This window comes from Tyto alba, unplaced genomic scaffold (genome assembly GCF_018691265.1).
Source record: "Tyto alba isolate M040663 unplaced genomic scaffold, T.alba_DEE_v4.0 Super-Scaffold_22, whole genome shotgun sequence".
Taxonomy (NCBI): domain Eukaryota; kingdom Metazoa; phylum Chordata; class Aves; order Strigiformes; family Tytonidae; genus Tyto; species Tyto alba.
In genome coordinates this window covers 27385772-27400100 of record NW_024881296.1, presented here as the reverse complement: position 1 = coordinate 27400100, position 14329 = coordinate 27385772, and the positions used below count along the sequence as shown (strand labels likewise).

The window sequence follows — 14329 nt, the reverse complement described above, 5'->3', positions numbered from 1 at the left end:
TTTGAGACTCCAGGATGATTCTGTAACACTCAAGTGATTGTACCATCTGGAATAAAGGGTGGCAGCCAAAGTATCCATATAAGCACCAAGAAAGTATCTAGCTTCAGCAGGCATTGGAGAGGTATTCTACAGTAATACAGAGTATTCCAAATTATTACTCCAGTAACAAATAGTGCAAGGGAGGTCACATGCATGTTCTAACTGTGGATGCTCCTGCCACACAACACTAAGTTGAACATTTTTCCTGCCAAATTTCTACTTCAGTGCTAAATGCTGATGAGAACAGCATTTATATAGACATTTTGATTCCTTTCAGGCCTCCTTTATAATTGAAGCATTCTAGTGATTGATATTCTTTGCTAATAATTATTTTCTTTTCTGATTTTAGTATTTTTTCCACACCTCACCTCTCATAACTACACCATAACAATCATAAGACAGAAAAGCCTCAAGGAACAAACATAAGCTTCTGCCTTTTCAATAATGGAAAATTAAGATTACGGCATTCTCTGATCCCAGAATGAGTGGTTGTGCTGTAGCCTAGACAAACAGGACCGCTCAGATCTGGTTTTGTTATTCCTGAGCACTTTCATACAAGTCTACCTGAAACAACTGTGTCCATTACTTTAAGCTGCTTTCCCATCTCAATCTGTTTTCCTCTGGGCATCAATCTGACCAGTATTAATTAGTTACTTAGCTTTGCACTGCTCTCCTAGTCCAAATAAGGCCTAGAAGTCTTAACAACGTCTCTATCAAAGGTTAAACAAACCTCAGTTAAAAGGTCTAAAAACTGCATGTTTACAGAGCTACATTTGAGACTCGGTAAAGAGCTGCTAACACCAGGTCTTAAATCATTTAAGACTTTTTAATTCAGAAAAAAAGTCGCACACAGTATTGCAATAAAACCAGACTTTCCTACACAATTTGCAACTAACAGTCTGAAGCAAAAGTAAGTTAGCACCTACTGCTAAATTTTACACAGCTCAGTCCTGGTCATCCCTTTTCTGAGATTATTGACACTGAAAGATGTATTTGAAACTGAGTCTACTCATATCTCCATTACCACATTTCAGATTGCATTTTAGATGTCAGAAGTCAATCATGTCAGAAATTCAGGTCAGACTGTCATGTTTTCCAAGTCCTTTAACCTATCAAAACACAGTTCCTATACACAAACAGGCATGCCTAAGTAAAAATGTATTTTGTTTGTAACAAGTGCAGGTGATAATTTAACTCTTTAGACACCAACCCCAGTTGGAAAACCAAGCAAGTCATAAACATGATCATCAACTCAGTATGTTAGTTTAAAAAGAATGACACCACTGACTTAATATTCCTATGGTCTGAAGAAATGGTAAAGGAAAAAGAACAAGTGGAAAATACATTCTTAGACTAATCATTACTGGAACTCCAGCAAGAAAAATCTGTTAGTCAACATACTGCTCCCACACTCATTTCTGACTTCAAACTCAGTTAAGCAAAGAGCAAAACTTCAATTTGAAGTCTAGAAATTCCACAAGGACTAATCTAAATGGCAAACATTTATAACCTTATAGGTACAAAACTTGTCTGTAAGGACTAACATTTTGAAAGCTTGCAAATATAAAAATAAAGATTGCCAGCAAAGTCCTATAATTTCACAGTATCTGCAGTAATATTTATTGAAGATTAGACTAAGATAAAGGCATGTTTGCCATTTTTCACAGACAGTGTTTGAAGTGCTCAAGACTTCCAATACAAAAGTATTATCTTTACAGGAAAAAGATCAAGTTTAAAATCCATAATTTTGTACGGCTAATTTGATTTTAAGACAGCTGCATTTGCCAAAGGCCCTGGTATTTCTGATAAAATTTTAGAATTCTATCCAGTCATGTCAGAATGGGTATTAATCATCCTTGCTGTCATCTGACAGCACATTTCAAAAGAAAAAAATAAACTGTTTTCAAACAGAGCTGAGCTGCAATACTTGAAATTAGCTGAGTGCTTGCTGTGCTGGCATATGAAATTATAAAGAAATTATTTACTATATAAGTGACTAACCAGTATGAATGCCAGTCAATTTCAAAGGCTCAAAAACAATTACACTGAGAAATCTGCTGAAAACAAGTCTAATAGACTTAATCTACACTCCTAAAGTTTTGCCATTAACTTCCTGCCTTCCACTCAAAAACCAATTATTATTCTCTAACTAAATGCTGCTGAGATGCGAGACTACTCAAAATAATTAATGGTAAAGAGAAAACAATCTGTAGTCCACTACAGTCTCTTGAAGGTAACATCTACAAAGTAAACGTTTTTACCATAATTCTGCAGAAAACTCAGAAGCACAATTCACAGGATAAAAAGCAGACTAAGAGCCATTTCTGGCACTAGCAGAAAGTAGAATGCTTATATCTCATCATTACAGAGAAACAAAACTAACCTACTGCTTAGCTGAGAGGAAAAAAAAAAGTCTATTACAGTAATATTTGAGGGGGGAAAGAAAAAAAAAAAAAAGAATATCCTATCTGTGAATTACATATTAACTGCACATCCGGGCCCTGTTTGTATTTATAACAGATTTCTAACAACTCTTATGTCCTAAACAAGAACTGAGATACAGCACAGTGTATGCACAAACATCCTTTAAATATATAAATATTATATATAAACTACGTACGATTATAATCATAGAAGTCTACAAACTTACCAACCTTATGGTGCTCAGACTAGCAAAATATTATGAATAAGAAAAATGCTATAGTTATACATTTCTACACTGGAAGAATGTCTTAATAATGACCTGTTGTGAATATTGCCGAAGAAATCTAAAGTAATTTATTTTAAAATGCCACACAAAAAAGCTGTAAGCTTTAAAATAAAAAAATATAAACACAAAATGTATGGGTTGGATTCAATTACGTGATTTTAAAATTTGGGCTGGTTTGCAGATTAGGTAAAGGTCAGTATTAGGAGAGGAAAGCTTTTTACACAACATGCCCTTTTTTTTTTTTTTTTAAGATCTGAAAGTGCCATGTATTTTTAAATACACTACAAATTGCTGAAATGAAGGTATGGGAGTTGTTGTGTATAAGGAATTCTAATTTCTTACCCCACTAGTTCTGAAAAGATAAAAAAATCCAGCAAATTAAGCAGAAAGAGGTTGAGTCTTCTGCATGTCTCCACCACACAGGTAATCCTAAACATGCCTTGGCTCAGCTTCCATTTGCAGTTGGCAGTTAGTAAATGTTACTGATTTGATAAACAGTCTTTGTGCAGGTAACTTCACTGAAACAGTAACTGTAACAATAACATCACCCTGAACAAGTTTATATTTTCTCAGCTACCTTTCTCTCTACACCCATTTTCCAACAGAGAGGCCAACACTTTAAATCAAGAAGCTGCATTCAGTTTTTCTGTGTTCTGCCTATGGATTATAATTTCAATTACAAATGCACCACATGCCAGCAGATGAACTCTTAACGTCTGAGGAAACCACCATTCCATGTTCTCTGTTCCGCATGTTTGCCAAAAGCTGCCACCCCAAGAACAACAGAAGGCAGCATGCCTGCACCTTAGCTGCTTTTCTGCACAGTGCAGAAATTGCAGCCAATGAATGAGGCTTTACGCTAAAGGTCTGGACTTCACAATGAAGCAACTGCATCACAGGTATGCACTTTCTTACAACTTTTGATATGAAGGCAGCAAACTCTGACAGAGATAGACAACCACAAACAGTAATTTTTTCCAGCAATGACACAAAACCAATCAAAACTAATCTGCCTTTAAAGACTTCTTAGAAATTAAAAAAAAAAAAAGCTTGAAATTGGCTAAGAGCAGCCAAAGATAGGCTTTACACTAGGTTTTTACCAGGCTGATGTAAGGATATTGTAATTGAAGAAATTGGGCATAATTGTACAATTCATCTGTCATTTCAAAGACTTTCTAACAATAAATTAGAAGTCGGGTAACATTGCTGTAGAATGGCAACACTGAAGATGACAATTCATTCAGTTTAGAGAAAGTACATGCAAACACTTGCACCTTTGCTGTTTTATAGTTATATTTTAAAGCAAGATGCCTTGACTCATCAATTTCAGATGAGTATCATACATACAGCTGATTTGCTTCTTGTCTTGTGAAGTTTGTATGATTCATAATCAAAGAAACAAGTGCAAGGTCATAAAACATTCTGTGATTAAATCACCTAAATAAGAATTCTACAAATTGAACAAATGGGACAGCTATTATATTAATCCCATGCAGAAGAAATGAACTTTGCAACACATTTTTCTGGGCTGACTGTAGCTTTTACAAGCAACTTCGCTGCCAGTACAAAGGTACCAAGAACTGACTTCAATAGCATAACTACATTAGAGTTTTAGGTCAGATGTGAAACGTGCTTTCGAAGCCAATGTTCAGATCATCCTCGCTGCTCTGGTTCATACTGTGCAGCCACTCCAGAATAGGCAACTAGATTTCTTTTGTATGCAGCTAACCTAGAAGACGCACTCTAGGAGCTCACCTAATGAATCCCAGCTAACATGCAGCCTGCAGGACCTGGCCAGAACTTTATCAAAGGAAAGCTTCTGAAATACATATACAGGGTGGATAGCAGGTCCTCAGCATCGCCTGTGTTGTGTCATACTACTTGCCAATACAAACACTGATCCACGTGCAACTGAGCCATGAGCTCAGGAAGCTGAGTCAAGTGAAAAATAACTTGATGAAACCCCCTCACTTTTGGCTGAACAAGCTCCATGAACCAGCTCACTGTCTGTTCAAATGAATGTCAGTGGCGGCATAAGGCAGCTCCAGCTCCTAGTGGTTTAAGCTACTATGAAACCCACGCCAGGTCACAAATGAAATATCCAATCGCTCTAGAAAAAAGGAAAGCTCTTCCCTTCCATCAGCAAATGGTTTCCTTGTCTCCTTCCTCGTGCCAGCACTCACATTCATTCAACCCCACTGTTAGCTGACACAGAGTTAAAATCGACAAAAAACCTATGATTAATCTTGTGTCTGCATAGCCCCCAATGCCAGCACACAACAGCATCAGGCAGGCACTAGAGTCTTTGCAAGGAGAAGTAGCAGCAGGAGCACACGGCTGGAGGAAAAGGGAAGACTGAACCACCTCCTTCAGTGGCAACACATCATTAGATTGGTTTAGCTGCAACATGAAACCACACCCTGAGAGCAATTTAAAGACTCACGCAACTGTTGTGAAGTAGCTGGACTAGTTATCCCACCACACACATTTTTACTCAGTGTTTTATGCAAAACTTCCACCTTAATGATAATTTTATGGATGTGTACAAAAAGGCAGAAATATGGGCTAATAAAGGCTGGTGTTCTCACATGTGCAGTTACGGTTGTAACACCTTTGGTGTGGTATTTTTGTTCTGGTAATAAGGCTGTCCTTCTGTAAGTGGACACACAGCTTTTCTCTTCCAAGGTTTTGTTGCTTTGTGAGTATATGATTTGTATACAGCAACCGTAACTGTTTCACTCTTCCATATGTTCATTTATTCCCATTTCATAGGCAACTGACAGTGTCCCTTAGATGAAGAAATTAGAATTATTAGGAACAATTATCCACATTTATTAACTTTTCCCACTGCAAGACACATCTCTCACATAAACATAACTCTTTGCAGGAAAGGTTGCGTGTATTTTCAGCCTTTAAACAACAGATTTGCAAGCAAAACATGTTACGGGTCTAAAACCACAACTGTCATGCATTCTCATTTCCAACAGAATCAATTCTGAATTATTCAAAGGTATCTACAGACCTGTACTACCGAAGGGGAAGAAGTTCAAGGTAGTTCCTCAGGACTGCTTGGTCTCCGTGAGTTTGAAGAGCATTTTGTACATTTTGCACACCTACAAAGGTACTTAGCATTCACGTGACTAGTACTACACTTGCATGCCAGAATTATGTAAGAACTGGGTAACTGAATCAAGCTCCTTTCCCCACAAGCATCGGGTGCTTCAAATGAACAGGTAAGAACACAGCACCGTGTGGTCAAAAGAAAATTCCAACTCCTTCACAGGGTTTCCTTGTTTCTTAAGCTATACCATCTTGAGGTTTTACTTACACAATCACAGCTTCCGAAGCATCAAATGCAATTTTCCTTCGAAGAACCCCCATCCAATGTATTCATTCCTGTGTTAACCTGAGGTACAGCCATACTTCAAGGAGAACATAAAATAACTAGACAAGCAGATTCTCTCCCTCACAAATACAAGGCACTTTACAGGTGACCAACCGTGATTGCACAAGATATTCATAATGGGTCAAACTGCTAAGGGCATTTTGACTTTCTTTGTACTATTTACAGTCTCATTCCTCAGGCAATCTAATACCTTGTTTGCCGTTTTAACTGCAAGGTTTTCCTTGAGATCACTGCAGTGATAAGCCAGGTTTGCTTCTTGAGTTAATTTATTTAAAACCCATGGAATGACACCCGAGTAGCTTCTCTTCTTGACGTGATCTACTTTGCAAGAAAATAGCTGACCTCCTCTACAACAGATAAGGATATAATCTGTGGCCACTTGTATTAAAAATTCCAAGTAGTTCCAAGTCTTTCCAAGTTCTTGCACTAAATCCCTGCGTAAAACAAAACCTCTAGCACTAGCCTACTTATATACCTATCTATACAGACAAGTTTTATGGAAAAGAGATTTTAAATACAACAACCACGTAAACATTCACTTTCCTGGGATGATTTTTATGAAATTGCTTGGCCACAAAGAAGAAAAAGCTGTGGGTGGCCCTTGGGAAACCTCACTCAAAATACTGATCATGCAGACTGTCTTACCATTAAGTCCAGTCTAGCAAGTCATCAAACAAGAGATTACTAGTTTTACCAGTAAGAAGCATTTCTTATTCATCTCTCTTGCACTTTTTTGCATCTTAAAAGTATTTTAAGTAACCAAGTTGCTCTGAGGAGCCCAAAACACATCAACAGTAACCCTAGTCAAGCACACGTATTCTCCTGAAATCTGGCACTAAATTGCAGAACGCTGAAAAAATTTGTCTACTGTATTTCCAGCTACAGTAACTTTAGTACTTTGTTAAATGGGCTGCTTATCTCACTAGGCTGAGGTTGAAACTGCATAAAAGGCAGCACTGCAGCTCAAAACACTATATAAACTTTAAAGCACTGAACAGTGACAGAGAGAACTGCAGAAGCAGCAACTTATTACAAATAGTTGTTCATAAGAACAGTTTACTGGGAACACTCTCCTCAATTACCAAAGGCACATCAAAGCAGACTTTCCCTTTTCTATGTCGGTCGCTCTGCAACACTGCTACACCTTTTAGATGTAACCTGGTCGAGGAACTAAGTGCTAAAATTGTGTACATACTTATTTCAAGTATGGGCCTGGCCCATGTCTTTCTTAACGCTGCATTTTCAGTCGTTAGGAATGTTTTGATGACTACAGGTAAGTTAATAACTGCTGGGAACCAATGTCCAAAAAAGACTGCATGCCTTAGGTGAAGTGGATCAGCGTCAGTAGCACCCAACGATACAAACCTAGATTTCCTTCTGTCTTGCTCTTCATCAGCAGACTGTGGGATGACTCTCCCCCGCATCCCCAAAATGTTGTGGGGTTCTCATGCTTTGGATGGCCTCTGCCGACACGAAGCAAACAAGGCGCTTTCCTACCAGTTGCCGGACACTGCCAACGCAGATCATCAACAGCCCCTTCCTAGCCGTGGAGTCAGAGGCCCCACAAGTACATAAGCAGGGGCCTGCCACAGGCACGCTCAGTACTGCAACTCCCCGCACCTCTGGCCCTTCCCTCTCCGCCGGACAGGCTCAGCCTTCCCCTCCTGCCTGGGCTCAGGTGGCCGGCTCCTAGACCGGACAATAGCTCCCGAGTCTCCCGGCGGGTCCCGCTCCGGCCTCCCCGCCCCGGCTCGCCACCGCCGGCGGGACGACCAAAGGGCTGCCGGGGTGGGGGGGGAAGGGGGCGAGGGCCGAGCGGAGCGCGGCAGAAAGGAGGGGCGGCAGCCCCGGACGGGGCTGTCTCCCCGCGGGCAGTAACGGCGGGGCGGTGCCCGGGCCCATCGCCCGCCACCCCCCCACACCCCCCCCCCGCCCCGGTGGCCCGCGACGGCTACCTGCATAACCACGTCGTTGGGCAGCTGCGCGGCGCGGAAGAGCTCCAGGACCCGCCCGTTGGACGCCACCTTCTTGGTGCTCTCGGTGTCGCAGTAGGAGAAGAGATCGCAGTAGTAGCGCTGTTCCGCCTCACTCAGCGTCAGGCCCTCCATCTTACACCCCGGCTCCGCGCGGCACGGCGGCTCCTGCTGCCGCCGCGCCGCATCCAACGGCGGCGGCCGGGCCGGCGGGGGGGGTGGGGGAGCAGCGGAGAGCGCGCGGGGCTGCTTCGCGCCACCCGGCCCGTCGCGGGTGGGAGTGGGGTGGGGTGGGGGGGAAACGCCGCCGCCGGCCGCCGCGCGCCCCAGCCAACCGCCGCGCGCGAGCGGCTGCTCGCACCTTCCCCCCACCAACCGCCCACCCGCTCCGCCCTCCCGCCCACACGGCGGCGCGCCTGCGCGCCTGCCCGCGCGCGCCTGCGCCCACCGCCCCGCTCGCGCGCGCGCGCCCCGGAAAGGGAGGCGCGGGAGAGCGCCCAGAGCCGCGCGCCGCCGCCGCCGCCGCCGCCACTGCACCCCCGCAGCCCCTAACCGCGCGAGCGGCGGCGGCGGAAGCGCCAGACCCGGGGGAGGGCAGGGTCATTAGGGAAAAGGGCCAATGGCGTGCCCCCGCCGCCCGAGCGCCCCGCCCTCCCGCGCCCGGAGGGGCGGCCTCCCGGGCGCCCCGCCCCCTTCCCGGAGCCCGGATGTGCCGCGGTGCGCATGCAGCGCCCCCTAGCGGGGCGGCGGGGCGGCTCCGCGCGGGGCAGGAGGGGGGGGCGGCCGGCGGGGGGCGGGGAGCCCACGCCACCCACGCCCTCGAGGCAGCGGCGTGGGCGCCGCGGGCTCGGGACCGGCCGTGAGAGCCGCCAGCCGCTCAGGCCCCCGAGGAAGCTCCCGCAGTAAATCACGCGGGGGCTGCGCGACAGCGCTGCCCACGCAGCTGTCCCGGTCCCGCGGGGCACTGCGGGTCGCCCGGCTCGCTGGCAAGCTCTACGGCGCCCACCTGCAGCGGGCTAGCCCAGAAAGCAGGCCCAGCCCCGAGCCGGCCTCTGGGGACACGCGGGACCGCCGCCGGTGCAGGCTTTCCGGGGAACTGGCGGAGAATTAACCCGTTCTGCTACATGGGCGCTGCTGTAAATTATTGCTTTCCTCGGTGTGCCGTCTCCACCGTCAGCACCTTCTGCAGCGACACCCCGTAACACACAAGAAGAGGCTCTGCCCAGTACATTGCCCAGAAAGAATTGACAAGAGATCAAGTAGCTCTTCAGCCAGAGCTTTTGCTCTGCATCTCTTGTGTTTTCCTGGATTTCCTCTGTCTCTCTGGTTTGCTCTTGCTGCAGGACGCTATCAGAGTTAGTTCCCTCCAAGCTGCTTTGGTTTCACATCCCCGACAGAATAGAGGGTCTAAATCCCATGGTCTCCTTTTGACTAACTGATCTGATTTAAATCCTGCTACAGTGCCAGTCCGGTACTTTATACTCAGAGGAGTCTTTTTTAATTTATCCTTCTTCCCCTTTTCCACTTCACCTTCCTTCACAACTCCTTCAATTTGCCTCTTTCCAGGTTGCTGTTGCTAACTGCTCTACTTCCCTTAAGTTCCTGATCATTCCTGCCTCTTAAGATAGTTACGTTCTGAACTTAAAGCAGAGATTCATCTTCCTTGCTATTTGAAATACAGAATACATCCTTTTGCTGTTAACTGAAGTTTCTGAAAACCACTGAAACGTTAGCTTATAGTTAAAATAACAGAAGAATCTTCTCAGAAATGTACCAGTACCAAGCTTTTGCAACCCCAAATGATATTAATGATGAAACCACACCAACTGATCACATTTCTTAGTTAAAATTCCTCAAAATAGGCAATACTGAATAAATAATTAACTTTTAAAATATTATATCTAGTTATTATTATTTTATAGGCTTAGATAAGGCCAACTTAGCATCGTAGGTCACTTATTTGGAGCTATTGTCACATCAATATCTCTGCAAGTAAAAAGAATGTTATCTTTCCTCCACAGCTGAATTACATGCTGCAATACTATTAGATATACAGAGCCATTTGTTGAAGAGGTTTTTAAATGACTTGTTAGCAGATGATTGGGCTCAAATGCCTTTGCTTCTTACAGGTTCAATGGTTGTATCCTAGCGTGGGCACTGGAGTTTGAAAGATTAATGTATGTGTATATCTGAAGCTATAAAGTTCTTCATAAGATAGTGTAAGGACCCCAAAATACTTCTATTGTCGAAATAATCTTGATGTTTTTGTCCAAAATAATCTGAACATCTTCTTATTTTAATTAAGTTGCTATTTTATTATTTGCATCTTTGCAGTGGGTATACTCTTTTGACGTTAATGGGGATCGCTTGGCTGCAACAGTTTGTGCAAGACACAAAGAATAATACAGGGAAGAGGTTCCCTAGAATGGATGAATCTCACATGCCCAAATGCCAAACAATTCTTAAGTATATTTAACAACTGTATATTTCACTAAAACCATGATGTGTCACATGAAAATGTCATGTCAGTGCTTACTGGAGAGTTGTATGCTTTGGGGGAATATGCCTGGCTTTTCACTATGCATAGTACCGCTCTGAAGCCATTTCAGTAGCTATTTTGGAAAACACGTTGCTGAGTTTAATTTCTAACTCCCGTACTATAAACTTACCTTCTTGCTTTGTGCTAGTTCAAAGACTGAGCAGAAGGAATAGAATTGGCATGACGTGTACCAAATTAATTTCTAATTACCAAGATCTACATGTGGGGGAAGCATCTTTGCCTCAGAGAGTCCCAGTACAATGTTTCTGCATTTGGCTATGGAATCGCCCTCCCCACCCTTAACAGGCCCCTTGCAAACCTCCGGGCTGAGGTGGGATCTGCTTTTCAGAACGTTACCTGTTCCCATCAGGCCAGATTTAGCATCTATTGAGTTTTAAAAAAAATAATAAATCTTTTCAGTGGCTGCTCAATGAGGATTTGTTTTGTTTGGCTGGAGAATATGCTGTTTGCTACAGGATGAACCGAGGAAAATAGTACTCCTGTATTTTTGTAAGATACGTTAACTTCTCTGTATTTGCACTTTTCAGTGCAACTGACCCGGACAATGAAACCATATCTCTATTTTCTGTTCTTTTGGTTTGGAAAGATATGTATCAAAGCATTTCCCAGAGTTCATATTAGATATGCAAAGAAGAAGGTCTATGGCAAAAATACCCACCAAAATGTATCATTAGTGATACATTTTTGCTATAGTAGATTCTGCCTTTGGTACATGAAAAACTTCATTTAACTGCCTTGAATTGTGATTTAAAGAGAGCAAGAAGAGGAACCTTTCTTGGCTTTTTAGGTATTGTACCTTTTATTCTCTCTTTTTAATGTATCTTCTTAGAATTCAGAGCTCTGAATAGCTAAGAGTTAAGCTATTCTCCACAGGGTGACTAATTTTACTGTATTTTTTTTTCTGTGAAGCAAGTCTTAGATGACATATATTGATACCAAAGCAGTTATCCTTTTAAGAGATCAAAGTCAGAGAAAATTATTGTCAAAGGAAGGCCAGATCTAATGACCCAGATGTAAGTAAGTGCAAGGTTGTTTTGCTGCCCATAACAACTCCTAGAATCAGAGCCAAATTATACATCAATAAAACATTCTTTTTTTTTTTTTTTTTTTAGGAAAGGAATACTTTTACAACTTGATATATGACCAGAAATATGTATGTCTATTGATAGTAAAAAAAAAAAAAAAAAAAAAGTACTGTTTTATTCATTTAAGGGAAATGACAGATAAAACACTGCTCAGGTTTCAGTGTCTTTTATCAGCTGTGAAATTAATATTGGTTTCTAAAAACTAGTTATGCATGCTGAGACTCAATTCTAAAAATAAACATAACTCATATACATACAAAGGGTCTAGTCTTCATCAAGTGTAGTGGGAGTGCCATGCCTAGGATCTACCTGCTTTTGATGGTCCTCTGAAACTCTGAGTTCTTATGACAGTTAGGGAGTCTCATGTACTACCTTATTAGCAGTAAAGTAAGCTATATGCTCAGATTCTTTTTATTTTATTTTATTTTTATTAAAACGCCTCCAGATAGCTTTCAACCTTATTAAGTATGTATTTGGGTCCACTTTCCATCTTGCACCTGGTTCCCCAAGTTTAGAAAAATGGCCCCAAGGTTATTTGCCATTGCCTTTCTAAATTCTTCTGCATACATAATGCTGTGGAGCAGGTTTTACAATCTCTGTCAATATACTCCTTTACTTGCAGCTCATCAGGAGTTACGGGAACTTGTTCTATCCTGATTCTTTAGTGGAAAGACAAGCAGATTAAGGCTAGAAACAAATGGGAGATGTTTTAAAAAAATGCTGTCTCACACTTTAGAGCTGTTTTACTGTTACTGCCTGATCTTTTCAAAAAATAAGGTGCCTCTTTGGAGGTAGTGTACTTTACTCCCAGACAGAAGAATCTTTTGAGAATGGTGTTAACACTGACAAATGAAAAAAGTCCCTGTTGTGCTCTGCTAAAAGCATCCCTATTTCCTTTGTATAGAAGCAACATTTGAATGCAAATATAGCCACTTTACAGATGTGTGTACCCATACTTTTGTGAGTTTCTGCATGTATGTTCTGTGTGTTACAGTTTGCAACCTCGTTACAACCTTGGTGTTTACATTCTTGCAATTCTGAAAAAACATCAGTTTTGTCATATGGTCAGGTTTCACCTGCTGCTGATTTTACCTTCTACGAAATGGCATCTGTATTTCGAAGAACCTACCCTCGATTCTGCCAGCCCTGCTGGGATTGTTTCTCCACCAAAAGGGCATCCCACATCTAAGGCTATGAGATTTTCTGTGGTGGATGAAAAAATCCTTTCCATACAGAGCCATGCAGCAGATAGCAATGAAGAGGAGGGTGTTGGTTTTTCCTCCTGTACAAGGAGAGCACCTTTGCAAGAAGCATTCAGCAAGCAAACGGTGGATCTACAGCGATGTTGTTACTCACCGCAATGTGGTCATTCCAGTCCCTCCTGCACCTCTGTGCAGGCACATCCCGGAAAGGAAAAGAATAACTTCTTTCTCAGCAGCCTCCCTCGCATGTTGTGTCACCTCTGAAATATGTATGGGATCCTGGCTGGAGACATCTCCTGTCTGTGGAGTATTTAATAATATTTCTCTGTGTAAATGTCCTCAATGGAGGAATAATACTTTTTCAGTATCATCCACCATTGCGCCTGCTCAGTTTTCCCATCTCTCCTTTAAGCTTTTAATTTGTAGATATCTGTCATGGTCGTTGTAAAAGTTGCACATAATTTAAAAATTGCCCCCTTTTCTCTTTCATCCAAAGATGTCAGTTTGTTGGAAGGAGTGAGCAGTCAAATGGAAGCCTCTAAATAAAAACTTTTTTGATTAAAAAAATCAAAGTAGAAGACACTGGAAAGGGGAAACCTTTGCTCCTTTATGATTTTGGCAGATTTCTACATGAGATTTCATCTCCACATCTCAAAAGGTGGGGGGCACCTACCATCACCCCAGCACAGCTATATGTGTTTGGTAGGTTCCATGGAGGAATTCCTTTAGAGAATGAATTGAAGGGAGAGTGACTTTTCATATTTACCTCAGCACCCCAAAAGCCTGAGCAGCTGGTCAAATCACACCTCTCTTTAGAGTTTAAAACTATCCTTTCTTCCAAAAGGCAAGGATGTCTCCTGTTTGGACGATACTATCAAATAAGTCTCTGCTTATAGAAATTAAAACTCCCGTTTAGAGCCTTTCAACATTTAACTACAAACCCACCTGGTCTTGCTGATGTATTTATTTACAGATTATTCATGACAGTGTCTACATCCTCTGTGATAAATATATTGTCTATAATTTTGCAGAGTCAGGAGGGGTAAGATAGTTTAACATTTCTTTGTACTTTTTGTCACTATCTAACATACATAATTCTGCATAAAATTATTTGTATATTGATAACAGCTGCCTTAAAGTATGATAAAGTTGTATTCAAATTATTTTTTATTAATTATTTGGGTTACCTTTGTAGTCCCCCAATACCTTTCTTTGTTCTGAAGCCCCACAATTTACATTACTGAAGCCCCAGCTAGTATGAAAACAGTCTTATTCCTCCTTCACTACTTTTATTTACTTAGCTCCCATTTCCCTGGGTTCTTGGGCAGTTCTCATTGTTCTCATACTTTTTACT

General features: G+C 42.2%; 1 protein-coding gene across 11 annotated transcripts in view; it reads right to left on the bottom strand.

Moving 5' to 3' along the window:
* REPS1 (RALBP1 associated Eps domain containing 1) overlaps window positions 1-8513 on the bottom strand; it is a 67463-nt gene extending 58950 nt beyond the window's left edge. For 4 of the 11 annotated variants that reach the window (XM_042796236.1, XM_042796243.1, XM_042796241.1 and 1 more), the window contains exon 1: window positions 8111-8510. In XM_042796236.1, the coding sequence (XP_042652170.1) occupies window positions 8111-8263 (153 nt within the window). In that variant the 5' untranslated portion in view covers window positions 8264-8510. Of the gene's footprint in view, window positions 1-8110 lie in introns of all 11 variants that reach the window. The other 7 variants (XM_042796237.1, XM_042796238.1, XM_042796242.1 and 4 more) reach the window with 4 other exon arrangements.
* Window positions 8514-14329: the final 5816 nt, after the last annotated feature.